Source organism: Medicago sativa, chromosome 4 (genome assembly GCF_051527215.1).
Source record: "Medicago sativa cultivar Bolivia chromosome 4, Bolivia_mono, whole genome shotgun sequence".
NCBI lineage: Eukaryota > Viridiplantae > Streptophyta > Magnoliopsida > Fabales > Fabaceae > Medicago > Medicago sativa.
The window spans coordinates 92,432,164-92,454,702 of record NC_140752.1 but is presented as its reverse complement, the minus strand read 5'-3'; the positions used below and the strand labels follow the sequence as shown (position 1 = coordinate 92,454,702).

Sequence of the window (22,539 nt, the reverse complement as noted above, 5' to 3'; positions counted from 1 at the left end):
TAAAAAAACTCCAAGGCACTTAAGTACCATTGGTATTAATTCATTCTATTTTTGTTGCATTCAACAATATGGAAGGGATGCCATAGTTGCGAGTGGATAGCAAGATATGATTTTAAGCTACTGACCACACATTTTAGGAGGAACACATGAGAAGTGGCAATTGTTTGAGTTCCTCTTTACCTCGAGTTCTTACTTCTTACAAAGCAAGTGTAGTATAACGGCGGTAGGATATTTCAAACAACAATTATAGAGCAAGTTGAGAAACCATTTTCATGGGTATGCTTATCGCTGAGAATGGGTTTTTCTTGTGGAGTGAAAAAAACAGTCAAGAAATTTACATCAAATTCAACGTGATAAAAAAATCATAGATTATAATTTATTTATTTTTTGGGTCAAGATAGATTATATTACAGGGGCAATGATATTGATAGTATTTGGGAAAAAATAAAACTAAATACAATACTATCTTTATTAGTGTGCCTGGATTAATATAATTAATATAATAGCATGCCATGTAGCAACATAATCACGCAGCAGGAAGCAACATGATCACGCAGCAGGAGTAGGGGCACCAACATGGCTCGGGAAGCAGCACCTTTGTTGAAACTATCTAGAGCTATGTCGAAAGCCATATCAAGATGAAAGGAGCCGGCTGATGGTGCACTAGCACCCTTCATACCCTTCTCGAACCAATGATGAGTAAACATCTCGTTCGTATCTGGACCGAATACGAGGGGAACTCCCACACCTCCATTCCTGGCCACTACATCCCATTCTTCCAAATTGTCCATATGGTGCGAGAGCCTAGTGGTGCAGGACCAGAACCGATGCAGGGGCCTGAAAATAATACAAAAGAAAACGAAAAAAAAAAAAAACAAATACCATTGGATCAGCAAACCAAGAAAATAAGAGCAAATTTATATTTACAAATCAACAAACAAATTGAAAAGAAGAACGAAAAAAAAAAAAACTATTCTAATTAATCTATAGATCTGCAAATCGAGAAAATAATAGAAAGAAAGTGTGAATAAAAAAAGTTCATATATATTTATATATTTACCCGTATAATATTAGCTATGTCTGTTTACCTGTAAAACAATTAGATTTCAACCCATAATTTGGTTTCAAACTTTCATGACATCAAATTTCGAAATCTAAAATATTTTAGCCACTGGAAATTTGAATAAATTTTAGTTTACCCTTATAGTTTGAGGGAATTTTGGATTGCCACTGTCAAATCATCTATTTAGAACAAACAAAATCACCATGAAGACCCAAAAACGAATTTTGTTGTTACAGGATTGAAATCTAAGAAAAAATATATTAGAGCCATAAACATATATTAACCCTAAAAAGATAAAAAAAACTCATGTTCATATCTGCAAATCAAGAAAATAAGATAATAGAATAGAAGAGCTAAAAAGAAAAGAAAGGGAGAAATAAAAACAGTCTACCGGAACACAAACCCGTGTGAGGAGGAAAATAAACGGTTCCAGGAGAGATGAGAGTGAGAAAACGAGACAGAAACAAGGTTTGTGTGAGTGATGGGTACCTTGCTCTTTGAATTTCTATAATATATTTTGGTATTGTGTCCTTTAGTACCAAGTTATGCCACACATATCCACCCTTGTAGGTTAGATCAAGTGTAAATAACGTAGATTGGATAGACCATGAATATTGACAAGGCATGCATGTCACTTCCTCTCAGCGCCATCAGCCGATCAAAATTCAAATACATCTTTTATGATCAAGTTCAAATTGCAAACAAAAACGGAAAAAAAATTTAACTTTAGTAATGCATCATCATGAATATCACAAACCAGCAGCTACATATGAAGAAAAATGAATAAGCTAATTAATTAATAAAGGTTTTTAAATATGTAGTACCTTTTAAACGGAGAGGTTGATTAAAGATATTAACGGTCAAAATTGTGCATTGACATATGTGAAGTGGTTGACTTTGACATGTATTTTGAAATAGAGGGAATACAATTTTAGTACAAAACTGGTGTCTCAATTTTATGGATCTGCCAGGATTCTCTCCCACATTATTTTTTTAGTTAAACGCACTTTTGTCCCACTCAAAAAGTATGCGAAAATTCATGGTTTAAGAGATAAATTCTTTACAAATTTCTTCTTTTTCCCTTTTGTCTCTGGCACACAAGAGTATTTGAGAAAATTCATAGTTTATAAGTTAAATTTCTAACATTGATTAGTACATTTGAACGGTGGTGGAGCCAGAATTATTGTAAAGCCAGGGCAAAAAAAAATTGCAACAAATTTATATGGGTTTACATAAGAAATTACAAGCAAATAATAATAAAAAATCTAAAGAAATTGCCTAATTTATACAGGTTTATATAAGAAATTCATAGGGATTTACATAAAAAATTGAAAAAAAATGGGCCGGAGCCAGGGCGAGTGCCCGGGGTCGTCAGGCCATAGAATCGCCCATGCATTTGAAGTGAATGTGTCCTTTATTTTTAGGATTCCAAAGTATCTTGAATCACTTCGCGGTTGAAGAATGCTATCAACACTCCCTTTCCATCACTCTCTTTATGTGTCATTTCACATGGGAAAGGCCAATCCTTTCCCACCATGGGAAAGGCAGCTTTTCACCTGCAACTGTCAGTCTAACAGGTTGCAATTGCTTTATTTGGTTTTACAGTCCAGACAAAAAAAAAACATTAATGACTTATTATACTAAATTGTGAACTACACCTCCACCATTTAAAAAACAGTACTATCCACGCCACAAAATCTACACCACTAAAAAACACTGCTATCTTCCCAGACTCCACTATTCTCTCCTACTTGTACTTCAACCACACCAGCAACATGAAGAAAGACTTCAAAAACATGAAAGAAAATCTCACACCTTCACTTGTTTCTTAATTGCTTGTTGAAGAGAGGCTTGTTTTCTATCTTCTTCTCTTTGTCAAAAATGCCACACCTTCATCCACTTGTTTTCTATCAGATTGTTGTTGAAAGTAAAAATTCTCATTTATCAGTAATATGGTGTTTCTTGTGTAAATCATAGAAATTATTGAGTTTTAGTTGGTATGAAAATTATTGATTTTTTTTGGTAGATTCTTCTTCTTCTTCAAATTAATTGCTTTGATTCGGGTATTATTAATACACCTAATGCTAAGTGAATATGATTTACTACTTCCTTTAACATGTTTGCCATTCTTAGAAGCTCGATAGTGAACTAAGGTTTATGTTCATCATATAAGAACGGGTGCCCTTAATGGTCCCTATTTTAAGGGTGCACCCATAGTCCCTTCAAAATGACCTTCAATTGCAGGTTTCAAAAAAAAAAATTGTTGCATGGTCCCACATAACAAAAAATTATTTTTTAATAGTGAAATGAGTAATTACTTTTATACCCTTATATAAGCCTAAAATCCCCAAGTGGAGAAGATGAAGATGACTACCGTGAAGAAAAAATTGAATATGGATGAGGCAAATGCAGAAGATGAAAGTGGAACTTTCGGCGGTAAAGGGAAGGTGAGAAAGCTCTTTAAGAGAGAGAGAGAGAGAGAGAAAGAGATTTGTTGGTGAATGTATGTACTCTCTCCGTCTCACAATAATTGTCTCTTTACCATTTTTTCTTTTTCTCAAAATAATTGTCACTTTAAAATACCAATGCAACATTTATTATTTTTTTCCATTATTATACCCTTATTTATTGAATCTTATCCAACTTAACTACCCCCACTAACTACAATTAATAAGGGTGTTTTAGTAAATGATACTAATTTTACCATCAAAATCAACACAATTAATCATTTCCTTAATAATTGTGCGTAAATCTTAAACGACTATTATTTAGAGACGGAGGGAGTACAATAGTGATGGTTAAGAATTTGATGAAAAAGTAAATTTTTCTCATAAGGAGTCTTCTATTTCATTCACATGTTCACAAGATGTTGGAGGTGATTGAATCCCGAATTCAGACGAGAGGAGAAATTGATCCAACTTATGGAGCTACTAACAGAGAGAGAGAGATAAAGGAGGAAAATAAATGGGTTTATAAGATTTAAGGTTTTATGATATGATGGTGAGAGGAAGAAGAAGACCAGAGGATTAGCTTTTGTGAGTTGAAGCCTTGAAGGTGAAGGAGAGATAAAAGAAGAAGAGGAAGAACAACGGTCTTGAAGAGAAGAGAAAGAGAGGAGGAAAATGCTTCTCCACTTGAGAATTTTTGGCTTATACTAAGGGCTTAAAAGTAATTACACATGTTCACTTTAAAAAAATAATTTTTTGTTATGTGGGACCATGAAATATTTTTTGTTTGTGAACCTGCAATTGAAGATCATTTTGAAGGGACCATATTAGGGACACCTTATAAGAACATGTAAGCTAGTAACAGTAATAGTGTTAAATACCACGTAGGCCTAAAATTGTGTAGAAAACCAATAAATAAAATAACATTAACCTTATATTATGTGGGGTCTGAATTTTTGTAAAATGTTAAATATCAAAAAAGTTATGAAAAGGTGGAAGGTCATCAATCTCAACCTTTCAATTTTTTTAATAATATATCTATGGCTAAAAATCAACTTTCCCATGATGGGAAAGGATTTACCTTTCCCATGTGAAATGTCACCCTCTCTTTAATACTCATTCTATTATTTGATGAAATCAATGTAAACTGTATCACTTCACGTGGGATCCATTTCCAAAGCTAGCACTCCTCCTTTGTAGTTATTCCTATTGCATCTTTTTCACATACATGAATCCAACGTTAAGTTCAATATGCGCAAGAATGTGTTACTCCCTCCGTCCCGCAATACTTGACCTACTTGGCCATTTCACACATATTAAGAAAAGTGTAAAGATGAAAGAAAGAGAATAATATTTTTACTAAATTGCCCTTATTATTATTTTTAAACCTTCACTTTTTTAAGTAATGATTACTTTTTTTATTCCACTACAAACTTTTACATGGAGACAACAAAAAGTATCTATAAGGGGTAAACTTGTCAAATTAAGCTTAAAAATTTGAGAAGGTCAAGTATTGTGGGACAAATTTTTTTTCTCCAAATAGAACAAGTATTGTGGGACGGAGGGAGTATAATTTATTTGTACAATCATAGTCACATTCTTCTTTTTTTTTTGGTTCAACTATTTACAAGATTCCCCGACACAAGATCTCACACATTGTGCAGTCCAAATGAATATTTATTAGAGAAATGATATTTTGACAACCACTTTTTGACAACTTTCTCTCTCATACTCACATGATGTTGTTATCCTCTCTCTTCATTTTTCTCTCTCTCCATTGTTTTTGATCAATAAGAAATGAGAAAAACAAGGTTGTCAACAAAGTTGTCATCAAATGGATGTCAAAATATCATTACTCTATTTATTATTCATGAAATCCATACTCCATATTCTGAGATCCCTCTCTGAGGCTCTCCTCAGTTCTTGCACTGTTTATTTCCGGTTCCCACCTGTACTTTTGATGTGAATTTTATATATCAAATCATAAGAGTTAACATAAACAAAAAAGCATTCAAACATTAATGATTGATCAGGTGAATAAATTGTCTAATTACATTATTTTTATTTGAAGACAACTTACAATGCATGACGACAAAAAAGTGGAAAAAGATTAAAAAGATACAATTTTCTTGCGGCTTTTAAGATTTGTACTGTTGAATTTTTTAAAAATCTTTTAATTTTTTTTTAATATTACACATAAAAATCCATTAAAAAAAATGAATTTTAACTTTATACATGTGTTACCTCCTTGTTTTTGAAAAAAGCTTAATAGCTTTTAATTTTAGGGTCAAAATAGATTTTCTTTGATAAAACAATTTTTCTAAAAATCCTAAACAAAACACTTAAAAATAAAAAATAAATGATTTTTTTAAAGAAAAAAATAGATTTTTTTTGGAAAAAAATCTAAAACAAACGGGGCCATTAATTTATTTGAGAATGAATACGTTCAAAGTATCTTGTAAAAGAAACTATAACATATTAAGTACTTAACAATGGGTGTAGTTAACATTCTAATATATTGCATTAAAAATGATGCATTTTTTTTTTTTGTTCCAAGGCAACCTGTAAAAATCACCACCTGTCTCTACATGGTGAATAAGTCGTCCACCTTAAATGCCACCTAGGCTCATTGTGGACGAAAGGTCAACAGAGACATAGTCTCACTAATGAGACTAAATGGAACATACTAAATGGAACATTTACAATTTACAAACAAATATCAACTTGTCCAGTATCACTAATGAAATATCAATTAGTCTCGTGTACATGCAATTAGATATTCTCAAATAATTCCTGTCCAAGGTTATACTCCTCCTGAGCAATAGCAAGTAATCCAGCATGTAACCCGACAGCCTCGAAGTTAGCTGCTAAGGTGCATCAAAACCAAGGAGTCCACGTTCAAGCCAAAATTGCCTGAAATGGTTTTCGGCTACCGGGCAATCACATTCCCACCTGCATCATTCAAAGCATTCCCTTCCACTCCTGCCTGTCCTTGTGCCGGTCCTTGAGCTTGAGCTTGCGCCTGCTGCCATTATAAAGTAAACTTGTTAGCTCAAAATTTCCAACACTTAACACACCGAGAGTATTCTTATTAATATGATTGAATGGCCGATATTTTTGCAGCAGGCAAATTGGCAGCTGAGGATCCAATTCCCAATATCATTAGCATCGACATGCACCCGTAAAACTAAATTAATAACAGATCCATATCCACGTAGTTTTACCTGTGCTGCCTGAAGCGGGGCCTGAGCAGCAGCAAAAGCCCGAGCCTCCTGGATTCTTGTCCATGTGGCCTGAATATCAAACCGGAATTAATTGTTATCAATAACATGCTCATCATGTGATTCAACTACATTATTTCTTGAACATTATTAACAAAATTTCAAAAAATTTAGCTTTCCTTTTATCAAACATCAACTTATATCATTTACATAATAAAAAACAATTGTTACTATTAACAAAATTTCAAACTTCAAACTATGAAAATGACATATGAACAAAGTATTTAAATTTTTGAATTTTCTCTCTCTTTATGTATGGATTCAGGCCTTGAATTCATAAAACAACAAAAAACAAATTTAGGAAATTATACCTTATACCCCTACATTTAATCATTTACCCCTACAATTAATTGAAAATGCCAAATTTACCCTTGTCATTTGGCTTCACCCCACACAAAATTCCACCTGCAAAACTTTTCAGAAATTGGATTCTCCAATTTCCAATTTTAGGAATACATCAAAGGTCTACCGGTTAATTAATTTGTAAATCAGAAAAATTGAGATTGAATTGTGAAATTTGAAGAGAGTTAATCAAAATGGATTATGATACCAAAACCCATAAAATTCTTCTTTGAATTCAATTTCTTCATAGCAGAAAACTCATCAAATACAACACAAGGCTACAAATGGTTTACACAATCAAAAACTCATCAATACTTCTTTTTGTTTTACGTTTTTCATTTTACTTTTTTCAATTTCATCTCTTGAATTCACTTACTTTTTTCAATTTCATCTCTTGAATTCACTATGTTTGCCTTTCTCTTGTCTTGTTATTCAATGTTAGTGTGTTTTTCTCCCATGGTGAATTCATGTTTGTTAAGAGGTAAAGTTCATGTTTTTTTGTTAAAAAAAAAAATTCGTTAGCATAATATTTTTCTGGTTTTGCCTCTTTATCGATCTAAAGAATCCTTTCTAGTTTTTTGGAACAGTGTATTTTAAATTGTTTATGAAGATGAATCTGGAAACCATCCCGGTTGTTTTTAGGAAAATTATGTAAGGGTGAAATCAAAAATTATAAAAAGGGTAAAATTGGTACTTGCCATGATTTGTAGGGGTAAAAGATTAAATGTAAGGGTATAGGGTATAATTTCCACAAATTTAAATCAAGTCCAATAACAACTAAGCCCAACACAATACAACGACTCATTTTGTACTATTCACAAAAGCAATAGATGGTTTACTCAATTATGGCATGACAGACGTTCTCAAATTCAAATTGTTTCCTAAAACAAGCAATCGCACAATTTGACTTTCCCGTCTATCTCTCACGTGACAGCAAACAAGCTTCTTCCACACACCACACACACAAGCTTCTCCTACACTCTTCTCTCACCTTAGAAGCCAACAAAGTAAACACCACTTCTCCGGCTTCTCTTCTTCAGCTTCTTAACTCATATACACAAAGAAGCTCTTCGGACAAACAAGTTCTTCCTGAACCCAAAAGGTAACTTGCTTCTTCGTCTTTAATTTCAAGATTTGAATTCACCTTTTAATTTTTTATTGATTTATTCTATGTTTTCATTCAGACAATCAAAACTGTAATCATATTTTTTTACTGAATTACTCTTTTTTTCTTTTTCAACAGGGCACACACAATGGGCATTTTGGAAACAAAACTTGCATTGTTATGTGTTGTTTGTCTCTCTATGAGGCTGTGTTCATTATTTCAATTGTGAAGGTCTATTATGATCCAATAATCATGTGGTATTTTCATTTCCATTTGATCCTTTTGATATTTCTTTGAAGCAAGATCAGCTTCTTCACTATGACCCATATGATGGGGTAACCTTTTGGAAACAAAGGTTTGAACATGAAATTTTGTTCTTTAGATTTATTTCTTTACATTGATTTTATTTGATATCTACAATTCCTTTAGTTTTGTTGATAAAGCTTTAAAGTATTTTGTGATTGAAAGTTAAATTCTAAGTTTGTGACTTATTGGCATTTTACATAAGCAAAAGTCTGGTTTAAGGTATTTTTCATTTGGCTACTAAGTTATGCTTAATTTTTACCAAGGCCTGGTCTAAAATAGTCAAAACAACACAATTGAACCAAAGGATAATTTACTGTGTTACTCTGAATTAGTACAAAAGCAGTAGGAATGACGAGAAAGCTAGTGTGTGAACTTAACGATTTTTTGTGTCTTTGATTCTCACTGCAAGTAGGGAAAGGATAAACTAACTGGCTGCAAATGACTTAGGACAAACTCATTGAACATTTTTTGTTTGTTAAGGGAAACAAATAGTAAGCTTTTCTGCTACTTCACATTTATGCATGTAGTTTTTTTATCAGTAGAGTTTGAATAACTAGAGTTTTATAGTATTTGAGCACTTTAGAGCATTTTAGTCTCAAACTATTGTACCCACACATGGATATTTAAGCCTTTACTTCAACTAGGCAATGAATATGTGTACTTCATCATACCTCCCAAGTCACAAGAGCAACTTAAATAGAGTGAATTTGATTTATCTACATGTAATATGAATTTTACTATGAGGAACATGTAATAAAACAACTAACAAGTTGGGCTCAAAGAAATGAAGTTTTTTGAGCCACTATCACTGTTTGCATGTATGCTCAATTCATTCCAGATTTGTTTAATGGTGCATGAAGTGTTATTGTAAGTAGTTGTTTTAGTCCCTAAATATGAGTTAGTGTCATTATAGTCCCTAATACTATACAAGCCTTGAACTTCTCTTAGGTAGAAAGGATTAGGTGGCAAGCTTGGAAGCAATCCTTGCCACAGTATGCAATTAAAATTGTACTCTGTCTTAGGAAACAATTACCAATTTCAATTTAATTAAACAACGAACAATATAACAATATGTTGTTCACTTTTTTATATTTTTTACATGATCAACACGTTGTCGATAACTGAGTTTTTCTCGGTCATATTACTAATCATATTCCTGCAATTATTCATCGTAAAAGTCTAAAACAATATGTTTAATCAAAGCTTTGTTGCTCGTGCTTTGCACAAATACTCGGACTAGTAGTCACACAAACACCTTTCACATAGCAAAAAAACATTTTATCTAAACTCTAACTCAACATGATTATGACAGTACTATACGTTTATAGATGCAAAAAATAAATTAAAATCACATGTATCAACATACACTCCTCATCACACACGCACAGGTCAAATTTCATGAATCCTCCACATACTTTTTCCAAACCAAACCAACATAACCAAAGGTATATGAAAATAACATAGCATAAATGAAAGCAAAACAATGTCTAAACTAGCATAGTGACAACAAAATTCTATTAAGCTTTGTTGAATCGTTTTCTTTTCTTCAATAAATAAATAAATGAAAAATAATAACAAAATCAGTTAACATACCTGTTCCTCATGTTGGCTATATCTTCAACCGTCCAATTACGACCTGCCATTGATGTTTCTACGAGAGGCAAATCAAACACAATAAGCTAAAGAAAATGAAGTAGAAATTATATATGAAATCAACCACAAAACAAACTCTGAAAATGGTGAAATTGAACTCTAAAAATCTGAAGTTCGATCGAAGCATCTCAAGCGAAATCATCATAAGTTCAAAGATCGATCAAAGATAGATAATCGAAGTTATCACAACCGAATTCATCAAAACTTCAATATAGAAAGGGAAAGATCAATTACTTCTGAGAAAGATTGAGAAGAAAAACAAAGAGAGGGGAAATAGAAGAGGGAGCTAAAGAAAACTAAAACTGTGAAGTGAAATTTGGCGGAGCGTGTATTTATATAGAGGCGGGAAGGGGAAAATTTGATTATTGGCTTTTGATCAAATTAGGTGATGTGTTATGTGGAAAAGTTTAAAATACACAATATTTACAAATACTTACCACAACACCGGCGGCACTATCAATGAACACGCAAGCACACTCAATATTGCTCCCTCCCCGATCCTTGGCAAAAGCTCTTTGATCATCATCCCGATAAAGTTGTTTAAAACTAAATTAATTGAATAAATCAAATCAAATCAAATAAGTAAGAAGAAGGGGAAGTGAGAAGAAGAGAGAGAGAGAGACAAAAAAGTGAGAAGAAGGGTCCGGGAAGTGGTGGCTGGTTAGGTGATTTGTTCAGGGCTTTTTTTCAATGGGCTTTATTATAAAACAGACAAGAAATAAGTAAACCAAGAGACACTCTTCTCCTACCCCACCATTATTCTCATTCACCGTCGATATTTCGAATTTTGCTTCATTCCGATATACTCCCTCCATCCCAAAATGTAAGTAAAAAAAAAAAACATTTATCCTATTTAATCTTGTTTTATTTAAAAATTATCTTTTTCAAGAAAAACTTTTGTTTATTCTCATGAAGTTAAATGCAAATTACATTTAATTTTCTCTCTCTTTCATTTTCTCCATAACCAATAGTCAATTAAAATTGTTTTTACACCTTCCTATAAAACTTATTTCAAACAAAACACAAAAAAAACTATACTTCAAATTCTTATGTTTTAGTTTTCTTAATAAGTGTGATTTTTTTCGTACAATTTGGGACGGAGGGAATATGCATTAACTCGGCCACTTTATATCACTTCTCATTTTGTCAATTTTAAATTAAATAGAAACACTTATGAACTATGGAGCTGAGAAAAATACAAGAACAGGGTTGAATTGTGTTTTCTTTTTCTGGAAATCTTTTTTTTAAGTGTTTAAACAAAACATAACAAGCAAGATAATCATAGAGATAAGACAACACAAGCAATTATCCTAGTTCACCCCATAATCCTATGTTATTTCGGTTCACTTGTACTTTCAAAGAACTTTCAACTATAATCACACAAGATTACAATTACTTAGACACACAAGTCTAATATTTCTTTGTCTTGCACTTTTAGATTTCTACAATTAAAGTTTACAAATAAATTTGATTATGTTTACACTTTGATACTCAAAGAGTGGTAAAATAACTTAAAGCTTAAGAAACTTCTCACACTTAAGAAATTCTAAAATTGAAAATTGTAAGAATTTTTTAAGTGTTTGTGTGTTGTATAAGTTTTACAGGTTTTGGCATTTTTTTTTTTTTGACAAGGACAGGTTTTGGCACTTGTAAAATTATATTCGGTCATTTTATTCATTTTCAAAGTAATTTTACATAGCTCACGACTGTATCGGGGTATGGCAGATCCATGATTGAACCGACGGGTATTATGGCTAAATGGATTGGTTTCAAGAGATGGTTCAAGTGATGAACCATCTGATAACTCGTTTATGATTGGTTTTGTTTTTTATAAACATCTTGTTGCCTAGCTTTGACAGAGCGCGTGGTCAGAATTGAGTTTAGCTTGTGTATGTGCCTTATCAATAATTTCATCTGATTCATTTGATCAACCCTTCCCACTTTTCTACTATTGAAAAAGAATATACTTTAACCAAACAATTTGTGTCAAGTGGTTGATGCGTTTTAGCAGATGACGAATTGTTTAAGAGAAATTGACTTTAATTTATGATTAGAATAATTCTTGATCACATTTTACTTACCGATCGACCAAACTCTATATTACTAGGATCCGTTTATGAAAAAGAAAAAACTCAATTTTTATTTCTAAAATAATTTCTTTCTTGCTTTTGTTAATTTAATTTTGGAATTACGTTTCCTTTAAGCAATTACCAATGTTCTCTTCCACGAACATATACATGAACATATTTAGTAGAAGCAACAAAATCATTAGACACTTAATTATTTGATGTTTGGACTCTTTCTGCTGACAAATGATAGAAAAAAATTGACCAAGAATTCCACCTAACTCGACTCTATCTAGGTGAGTTCCAATTTCCACACTGGACACAACCAATCGTACGTGCCTTATTCAATGACTTCACCTTTGTACTTCTTAGTTTCTGACCATTACCAAGGTTGAGTACAGAATTCAACTTTGAAGAACCAAATTAAAAAATAATAATATAGGGTTAAATATGTTTTTGGTCCCTATAAATATATCAACTTTTCGTTTTGGTCCCTCTAAAATTTTCCTTCAACTTTTAGTCCCTATAAAATTTTCAATCACTACTTTTGGTCCCTATTTTTAAATTAATTTTTGTATTTTTTAATGAAATTATGTAGAAATGTGTAGAATATTGTAATAAAAATTCCCATAAAAAATTAGAATTTTTTAACAAAACATGAATTAAATATGAATTTTTAACCGTAAAAAATGTAAAAATTCATACTAAATTCATGTTATGTTAAAAAATTCTAATTTTTTTTGGGAGATATTCTTATAATATTCTGAATTTTTATGCAAATTTTTATTCAAAAACATGAATTCTACATATGATTTTACTTTAAAAGAGGGACCTAAAGTAAAAAAGGAAAATTTTTAAGGGACCAAAAGTTGAAGGAAAATTTTAGAGGGACTAAAACGAAAAGTTGGTATATTTATAGGGACCAAAAACATATTTAACCCAATAATATATAACTAAAATTTCCTTACACTTTCGATTTGGAGATTTCTAATATCGAGTCTCTGTCAAAAAAAAATAAAAAATCTAATATCGAGTCTCGCAAGTGTTTTAAATTGAGTCTCGAATATCTTTTTTGCTTTGAAATGAGACATAATCCCTTTGAAAATCTATTGGTACGAATTCTGTTTTATTTTGGTCATAAATCCCTTTGAAAATCTATTGGTACGAATTCTGTTTTACTTTGGTCATAAAATGGTATGGATTTTACTTTTGGTATTTTACATAAAAAAAAAAAAAACAGTTTAAAGAAGTTCACCGACAATATAAGATTGTCTTACACTGTCATCCAATAAATAATCATCTTATTATGTAAGCATAAAATATAAATGATTTTTGGAAATACCTGTGAAATTTTTAATATTAATTGGACGTAAGAGTAAAACTAGCTTACACTGAAATTATATATTATGTAAATTTCTTATTAAAAAAATCAAAATATGTATATTATGTGAATTTTTTTTTCTTGTAAAAAAAAAATGTATATTATGTGAATTGTTCAATCTTTTTCATTTCTCGTATACTAATAATACGTGCGGTTCATGCTTCTATGGCTGGGAGGTCCGAAGCCGGAGATGGAGCCCTCTTGGGCGCTGCTCATTCGAAGCGAAGGAGGAACACGCAGTCTTGTTCGCAGAAGGAAGTTCAGTCCTCACGGTCGGGTCCTTGGAGTGTGGAGTGGTTACGTAACGTTCATCAGGGTGATGTGGGTCTCCTTTCATCCAAAAAGAAAAGATTGAGGAGAACTTTGAAGGGCGGTGAAGGTAATAGTAAATGTCATACTCTCCCCGCTGGTCGAAAGAAAGCGGGGGGGGGGGGGGGGGGGGGGGGGGGGGGTGCTCCGACATCCTGTTCTTACTCTCAAGAAGGTGGCAAGGCTACCTAGCAAGGACCGGGCGGAAGTTATGAAGGTGCTACAAAATTCTGAAGTGATGAAAAAATTGAAACAACAAATTAGAAAGCGACAATGCCTCAGAAAGAAAATATCAAAATCTGTGGAAGTGGCTACTGTTGGTTCTTCTAATGAATCTTTTTCTTCGGTATCAGTAAATAATGACTGGTAGAATTGGGTGGCATTACGTGGGAGTGAAAAGGCGGTAACAAAGGATGTTGAGGATATAGGAAAGGTGATTGGGGTGTCTTTTCCTGGAGAAACTAATAATATGTTCAGTGTGTTATCCCGATCTACTCATGTTTCTAAAGGGCCGGTGTTAACTTTGGTAGAGGATATAGGCGACGCGACTGGGGGAGGGAAGTAGTTTTTTGGCTGTCTGGTGGTAGGGTAGGGGCGGGGTTGGTGGTTGTAATGAAGCTTTTGTCTTGGAATGTGCGAGGGTTAGGGGGTATGGAGAAGCGGAGGGAAGTGAGGTTATTGGTGGCGGAAAAACGGCCTCATATTCTTTGTGTTCAAGAAACTAAGTTATCAGCTTGCGATGATTCAATTTGCTCATCTTTGTGGGGTATCTCTAATTATGCTTACTCTTTTTGTCCTTCGGTGGGGGCATCCGGGGGTTGTTGACGATGTGGGATTGTTCGGAGGTGGAGGTGTGGTCGTCGGTGAGCCAGGATCACGCACTTATTATTCACGGCAGGTTTATCATGATGGATGAGGAGTTCTTTTTATTAAATGTGTATGCTCCTTGTGATATTCGAGCTAAACATGATTTGTGGGTTTCCTTGTCGACTCGGTTACTTCTGTGGAGAGGGAAGAAGGTGTGTGTTTGTGCGGGGATTTTAATGTTGTGTGCGGGATGGAAGAAAGAAGGTCGGCTCGGCGTGGGGGGGACACAACGGATTTTGCGCCTGTTAATAATTTTATTGAAGAAAATTTGCTCATTGATTTACCGTTATGCGGTCGGAGGTTCACGTGGTTTAAGGGCGATGGCGTATCTATGAGTAGGATTGATAGATTTTTGCTATCGGAGGAGTGGTGCTTAAGATGGCCTAATAGTCTTCAGATTGGTCTTCTTCGTGGGGTTTCCGATCATTGCCCGCTTCAATTGTCTGTGGATGAGGAAAATTGGGGTCCTCGTCCTACTCGCATGTTGAAATGCTAGCAAGACATGCCCGGTTATAAGTAGTTTTTGTCAGATAAGTGGAAGTCTTTCACGGTTGATGGATGAGGCGGCTTTGTTTTAAAGGAAAAATTTAAATTGATAAAAGTGGCATTGAAGGAGTGGCACTTGTCTCACTGTAATAACATTCCAGCAAAGCTCGATTCTCTGAAGGCTCGGTTAGCGTCCTTATATGGTAGAGGGGAGGATGAGTTGTTGTCTGAGGATGAAATTGTTGAAATGCGGAGTATTACTAATGAGATTCATTCAATGTCTCGTGTTAATACAAGCATATGTTGGCAGTAGTCAAGGTTACTGTGGCTCAAGGATGGCGACGCCAATTCAAAAAAAATTCACACTATTCTTTCTAGTCGTCGACGCCGCAACTCGATAGTTTCTTTTGTAGAAGGAGGCCGCATTGTGGAGGGTGTTCAACCCATTCGTAATTCCATTTTCTCGCATTTTAGAAATCATTTCAAGGCTACAAGAGTGGGATGGCCTAGGGTGGGCAACTTGCATTTCAAAACCTTAACTTTTCAAGATGGGGGCGGCTTGGTTAAACTTTTTTTCGGTGGATGGAGTTAAGGCGACGGTGTGGGATTGCGACAGTTTCAAGAGTCCTGAACCGGATGGTGTGAATTTCGGTTTCATTAAAGAATTCTGGCATGTCTTGAAGGAAGATCTTATGCGTTTTGTTTCGGAGTTTCATCGGAATGGAAAATTGTCTCGAGGTATTAATTCTACTTTTATAGCTCTCATTCCTAAAGTCGATAGTCCGCAGAAACTGAATGATTTTCGGCCTATTTCTTTGGTGGGATGTTTATACAAAATTCTGGCAAAGGTGTTAGCAAACAGGTTGCGTGTGGTAGTGGGGAAGGTTGTTTCAGAAACTCAAACAGCGTTTGTTAAAGATCGTCAAATTTTGGATGGGGTTCTTGTGGCTAACGAAAAAGTAGATGAAGCTCGAAAGTTGAAAAGGGAGCTTCTTCTTTTTAAAGTGGGTTTTGAAAAAGCCTATGATTCAGTGGATTGGCATTATTTGGACACGGTGATGGGTAAATTGAATTTCCCGACTCTGTGGCGTAAGTGGATAAAAGAATGTGTGTCCACAGCTACTGCTTCAGTGTTAGTAAATGGTAGCCCGAATGACGAGTTTCCGTTGGAGAGGGGCCTGCGCCAAGGTCACCCGTTCTCTCCTTTTTTTGTTTCTTTTGGCTGCTGAGGGTCTTAATGTTATGATATCATAAATGGTGTCTGCTAATATTTTTGAGGGCTATTTGGTGGGATCAACGAATTCTATGGCGGTTTCGCACCTTCAGTTTGCTGACGACACTCTGTTGTTGGGGGTTAAGAGTTGGGCTAATGTTTGAGCTATGCGGGCGGTGTTATTATTGTTTGAGGCGATGTCTGGTTTAAAGGTCAATTTCCATAAAAGTATGTTGGTTGGGGTGAATATATCTGAGTCTTGGTTGGCAAAGGCAGCATCTATTCTGAATTGCAGGGTTGGTCATGTTCCGTTTATGTACTTGGGCCTCTATATTGGGGGAAATCCTAGTAGGTTGGCGTTTTGGGATCCTGTGATGCATAGCATAAAATCTAGACTGTCTGCATGGAAAAGCCGTTTTTTGTCTTTTGGAGGTCGATTGACTCTGTTGAAATATGTTCTGACCTCATTGTCTGTCTATGCTCTTTCTTTCTTCAAAGCTCCGTCAGGTATTATCTCTTCCATTGAATCTTTATTTTAAAAAAAAAAATTGGGGTGGGAGTGAGGATCATAGAAAAATACCTTGGGTTAGTTAGAACACTATTTGTCTTAGAAAGGAGAATGGAGGTTTGGAGATTTTGAAGTTAAGGGAGTTTAATTTATCTTTATTAGGAAAGTGGTGTTAAAGGTTGTTGGTTGACAGAGATGGGTTTTGGTATAGGGTGTTGGTTGCTAGGTATGGTGAGGAGACTGGGCAGTTGGAGGTTGGGGGCCGGAGTTGTTCGTATTGGTGGAGGGAGGTGGCTAGGATTAGAGATGGTGTAGGAGAGGAGGGTGAGAGTTGGTTCTCAGAGAGGGTGTCGAGAAAGGTGGGAGATGGGGCAGCCACTCTTTTTTGGCGTGACCGGTGGTTAAAGGATGTACCCCATTGTCAGCACTTTGGCCGTTTGTTCGAGTTAGCGGAGGACAAGTCGATTTCAGTAGCATCGATGTTCTCTTTAGGTTGGGATGAGGGGGGGTGAGGCGTGGAAGTGGAGGAGGAGGTTGTGGGCGTGGGAGGAGGAGTTGGTAGCGGAGTGTAGGATGTTACTTGCTAATGTCACTTTGCAGATAAATGTTTCAGATACATGGCTTTGGCACCCAGATACTATAGGGGGCTATTCAGTTCGTTCAGGTTACCAGACCCTCTCTGCTCAGATTCCTTCGGTGTTAGATGATTCAGAGAAACTTATATGGCACTCTCAGGTTCCATCAAAGGTTTCTATCTTAGCTTGGCAGTTGCTTCGAGACAGGTTACCAACAAAATCCAATCTCATGAACCATGGCATTACTCATGTGGATGACTCTCTTTGTGTGGCGGGCTGCGGTCAAATTGAAAGCGCGCAACACTTGTTTATTAATTGTAGTTTTTTTGGCTCTCTTTGGCAACATGTCAGATTTTGGCTTGGTTTTTCAGGTGTTGATCACAACGTCCCAAGCACCCACTTCTCTCAGTTTACAAATTACTTGGGTGGTAGGAGGAGTTGTAGATCATTTCTTCAGCTTTTGTGGCTTCTTTGTGTGTGGCTCATATGGAAAGAACGTAATAATAGAATTTTTAATAATGTTCATTCTTCCATTATGGAGCTTTCGGAAAAAGTTAAGTTCCACGCTTATTGGTGGTTAAAGGCAAATAATGCCTCTTTTGTGTACGGTTGCGAGCAGTGGCGGTCGAACCCTTTGTGTTGTTTCGGTATCGGCCATTGCTAGTCCTTGTAAATATTTGGCAGACATCTTGTTTTTGAGCGTCTTTTTTAATGCACCTTGTGCTTAAAAGACATCTCAGTTGTTATTAATATATTTCATTTTAGTTTCTTAAAAAAAAATATTACGTGAATACACAAGCTATTTTGACGCATTTACACGAAAATCTTCGAAACGATATTTTTGTTATTCTATTTCTGGTATGCAAATGTGGTCCCCAAAGACAACATTTATATTATAACATCAATCCAACGGTCATCTACATTCGTTTTGTACAATACCATAATGAGAAATCAGACACAAGAAATGATTTGAATTGATTCATTTAAAATAGGCTTAATTACACCACAGGTCCTTTAAGTTTGACGTTTGTAACATATAGGTCCTTTAAGTTCGTTTTGTAACAGATATGTCCTTTAAGTTTGATGTTTGTAACATATAGGTCCTTTAAGTTTGTTTTGTAACAGATAGGTCCTTTAACTCTGTAACAGTGTGCAACTAAGTCCTTCTGTTAACTCACCGTAAAAAAAACGCTGACGTGACTGTGAAGTCTGTCAATTTCATCTCCTTTACTACACCCATTTTTTTTTGAAGAATCAGGAGAAGATAACCGAAGGAAAGAAGACAACAGTTCTACCACACGAAATCTAATTGTTGGACTTTATAAGTTCTTGTCCAAGATTACCAAGTACATTGCAAAGGCAATAACTGAGATGATGAAACCGATGATAAATATACTCAACTCTCTATATAAGAAATTGTTATCATCTATCCTGCGTTCTTCCCCTGCAATAATGCTGGTATTACACTTGGAAGCCATTGATTTGACGAATTCAAGCTTTGGTATGAATAAAAATGGAATCAGGGTTTGAGAATTGGGGAAATGTAAGGGTAAAGGAGACGAAATTGACAGACTTCACAGCCACGTCAGTGTTTTTTTTTACGGTGAGTTAACAGAATGACTTAGTTGCACACTGTTACAAAGTTAAAGGACCTATCTGTTACAAAACAAACTTAAAGGACCTGTATGTTACAAACGTCAAACTTAAAGGACCTATCTGTTACAAAACAAACTTAAAGGACCTATATGTTACAAACGTCAAACTTAAAGGACCTGTGGTGTAATTAAGCCTTTAAAATATTATATATATGAACAATATTATATATTATTCAACCAACTAACTTTATGAGGTCATCTTCATAGAACCAACCTCGTAGTTTCTTAGCTGGTCTCTTTGAAATTGCTAGAGCTCACACAACACGTACCCTCAAAACGCGCTCCACGTCAATTATATTACATAATCAACAATTAACAACAATAATATTTATAGCATTGGTCAAAAAAACAATAATATTTATAGCCAATAAGAGAAAGAAACTCATCAAGAGGGTTCAAATTCCTTAATGGCAGAATTAGCACCTTCTTCTTCTTGTTGGCGTAAGATGAAGATTGTGGAATATGATCAACACTTGATTAATGAGTATGATGTCGATGCAGCACAAAAGCTTATGGATCTTAGTGATGAAGAGAAGGGCAACAACAACATTAGAGGCAGAAGAAGCAAGAGGATGCGAAGCAACCGACATGAAGAAGGAAAAAAGCAACAAAGTGATGATATTGTAATGGCAAAGATACAAGAGATCTTTGGGAAAGATGTTCAAGTTTTTCCTATAGTTAAGAAGCAAAGGAGATATCGTTCTCTTGTGAATATTTACATGGCTACTACACCTATTAATGATACAAGGGTGAGTGCATGATGTGATGACAATGAGCTTTACTGCTATTTTTTGGCATAATAATTGTAAGATGGGTCACTCCCAGAATTTTGTATTTTCTCATGGAAAATGGAAAATAATATATGTTCAGTACTACTTGAGTGCCAAAAAATAAAATGTTAAGTGCTACTTTCGTTTTTAAGTGTTGATATCCGTTATTTGGTTCACTACAAGAATGTTGGTTATTACTGGTGGAAATAATCCCCCAGTAATGCAAAAAATCCCTCAGTAATACGCATTACTGGCGGATTCGAGTCCCTCAGTAATATGAGCGTCAGAAATGTTACTGGCGGATTTTTCCCTCAGTAATGAGGATGTAGTCCTGACAAAGCATTACTGAGGGATTATTCCGTCAGTAATTACTGACGGATTATTCCGCCAGTAATTACTGACGGAATAATCCCTCAGTAATGTAGATTCAGATTTGTCATAATATTACTGGCGGATTTATCCCCCCCAGTAATGTTAATCGAATTTGCATTACTGACGGAAATGTCCGCCAGTAATGTACTTCACCTTTTTTTTTTTTGATCCCTTCCCCCACTTTTTGATTTTAATTAGAGAAATAAATTAAATAAACACAAATAAATTAAAGAAATGATTTTTTTTATTTAATACGACAAATTAATTAAACCACATATCATTATAATATTTGTACAATACATAAATAATTTTCATACAAAATCATAAATATTTTAATAACATTCCTACAATCTAGAAAACTAAGAAAAAAAACTAATTATCATAATATTCGGACAAATTTGATCTTGATCTCCCTCTCGGTGATCTTCGCTCCTATTTCCTCCTCTTCCACAAACCGGAATAAGGAACCAAAGGAACAGCCACAGAGAACAGAATGCTGCTCACAAATAAAACTAAGCGTCGATGATACAGATTAGAGGCAAAAAAAAACTGACTCGATTATAAATTACAAGAACTTACCATTTAGCTTTTTCTGAAGGGGCACAAATAGGCACCATCTCTTTGATCCACTTTAGGCACCATCTCAATCCCATTGCTTCTGCCATTAGTGGTGATGTCTTTATATTTTCTCTCAAAGTGATTGTTGCACTAACAATGCCTTCACAGTTGCGAGCCACCAGTCCCCAACAAGTCGACCCTCCTTCAAAACACTCAACATCTATATTAATCTTTGGATCATCAAATTTTTATTAGCATAGGAAGTTATAAGAACTACCAACTCTCGCAAAGAAAAGAAATACAAGGGCAACGCTAAAGATGAAACACCTTGAAAAGAAACAATCATCCATAACAATCATAAACACTGCCAAAACAGAAATTCAAACACTTCCTAACACCAAAATATGCAGGTCAGCCGTGCAGAAAAACATACATCAGTGTACAATATTCAGTATGCACAAAAAAAATAATACATTAGATACATCATAATTGCGAGTATTTTTATCCAGTTTTCTAACAGCCATATATTGTTTGTAACAAAGCTTAAATCTGGATTATACAATCAGATATGTTTCTACGCATATGACTTTTGACCTTACAGCATTTATACAATTATACTTAGCTTATGTATAGGTTGATGACCAAATCTATATCTATATTGATCTATCTACCATCTATCTTCTATATATAAACTAAACATGACTTCTTCTATGTCTTTATGTTTATGTGGCAATTCTATGTAACAATCTTACCCTATGTTAAAAACGTAAGAGTTCTGCCTATGTGACATCTCTATGTAACCTTTCCATTATATAACATTTCCATCAGATTGAGAGCTATGTAAGTGAACACAATGTGGCACTACTTCAAACTTCTTTAATTAAACTAGCAACATTATATCACAGGGTGACAAAGCTTAAATCTCTGATAGCAAGATAAGGTTTGTAACAATGCTTAAACTTATCCAAAATCTACTCTTAAATTGGGAAAATTTTGATCAAATTCAGAAAACATTAATGCTTCTAAAACATAGTTTATAGCAGAAATTGTTGGAACAAAATGTGTTTAACAATGAACCTTAAAAAGTTTTGATGATAACAAGGTATTAAAAATTGTAAATTGGACTAGCTAATATTTGTTCAAGTGTACAGGACCATAATTATAAAGTTACATCATCATTGGTTCTGAATGAGCAAATAAAGAGCAAAGGAAATGAAGCTTAGATGATTCTGAAGGCAAAGCGCTCCTGAAGTCAAGCTGCTCCTGAAGAATAGTGCTTCTGAAGACAAGAGGTCCAGAAGCCACATCATCAGAAGCTGCGTCACCAGAAGCTGCAGAAATCATATCATCAGAAGCTGCATCATCAGAAGCTGCCTCATCAGAAGCTATTTCACCAGAAGCTGAATCTCAACTGGATTTACAAAAGATTCAAGATTTGAAGAATTATCAATGCAAAAGCTGTCTATTGGATTCGAAAACACAAACGAAGGATTAGTGGAGTTTTGCAACGGTCATTTCAAAGGTGTTTGAAGGCTTGTGCTTGCAATTTGGACGAAAGCGTTGACATTGTACTTTGTACGAA

The 22,539-nt window shown here is 34.6% G+C and overlaps 1 protein-coding gene and 4 long non-coding RNA genes across 5 annotated transcripts; 2 read left to right on the top strand and 3 right to left on the bottom strand.

Moving 5' to 3' along the window:
* Positions 1-347: 347 nt before the first annotated feature.
* On the bottom strand, positions 348-1,814 carry LOC146933832 (uncharacterized). Its single transcript, XR_015007577.1, has 2 exons — positions 1,455-1,814; positions 348-837 (listed from the first exon to the last, which is right to left on the bottom strand). It is a non-coding gene; the product is annotated as an uncharacterized LOC146933832 (long non-coding RNA).
* Positions 1,815-6,012: 4,198 nt separating this feature from the next.
* Positions 6,013-10,884, bottom strand: LOC146933830 (uncharacterized). The gene is made up of 4 exons (XR_015007575.1): positions 10,635-10,884; positions 10,138-10,195; positions 6,735-6,803; positions 6,013-6,535 (listed from the first exon to the last, which is right to left on the bottom strand). It is a non-coding gene; the product is annotated as an uncharacterized LOC146933830 (long non-coding RNA).
* On the top strand, positions 8,024-8,510 carry LOC146933831 (uncharacterized). Its single transcript, XR_015007576.1, has 2 exons — positions 8,024-8,235; positions 8,377-8,510. It is a non-coding gene; the product is annotated as an uncharacterized LOC146933831 (long non-coding RNA).
* An 8,689-nt stretch (positions 10,885-19,573) lies between the features above and the next one.
* On the top strand, positions 19,574-20,178 carry LOC146933829 (uncharacterized). Its single transcript, XM_085705600.1, has one exon. The coding sequence runs from the start codon at positions 19,665-19,667 to the stop codon at positions 20,016-20,018; it is 354 nt and encodes a 117-aa protein (XP_085561726.1). The 5' UTR covers positions 19,574-19,664; the 3' UTR covers positions 20,019-20,178.
* A 482-nt stretch (positions 20,179-20,660) lies between these two features.
* LOC146933828 (uncharacterized) lies at positions 20,661-22,222 on the bottom strand. Its single transcript, XR_015007572.1, has 2 exons — positions 20,979-22,222; positions 20,661-20,895 (listed from the first exon to the last, which is right to left on the bottom strand). It is a non-coding gene; the product is annotated as an uncharacterized LOC146933828 (long non-coding RNA).
* Positions 22,223-22,539: the final 317 nt, after the last annotated feature.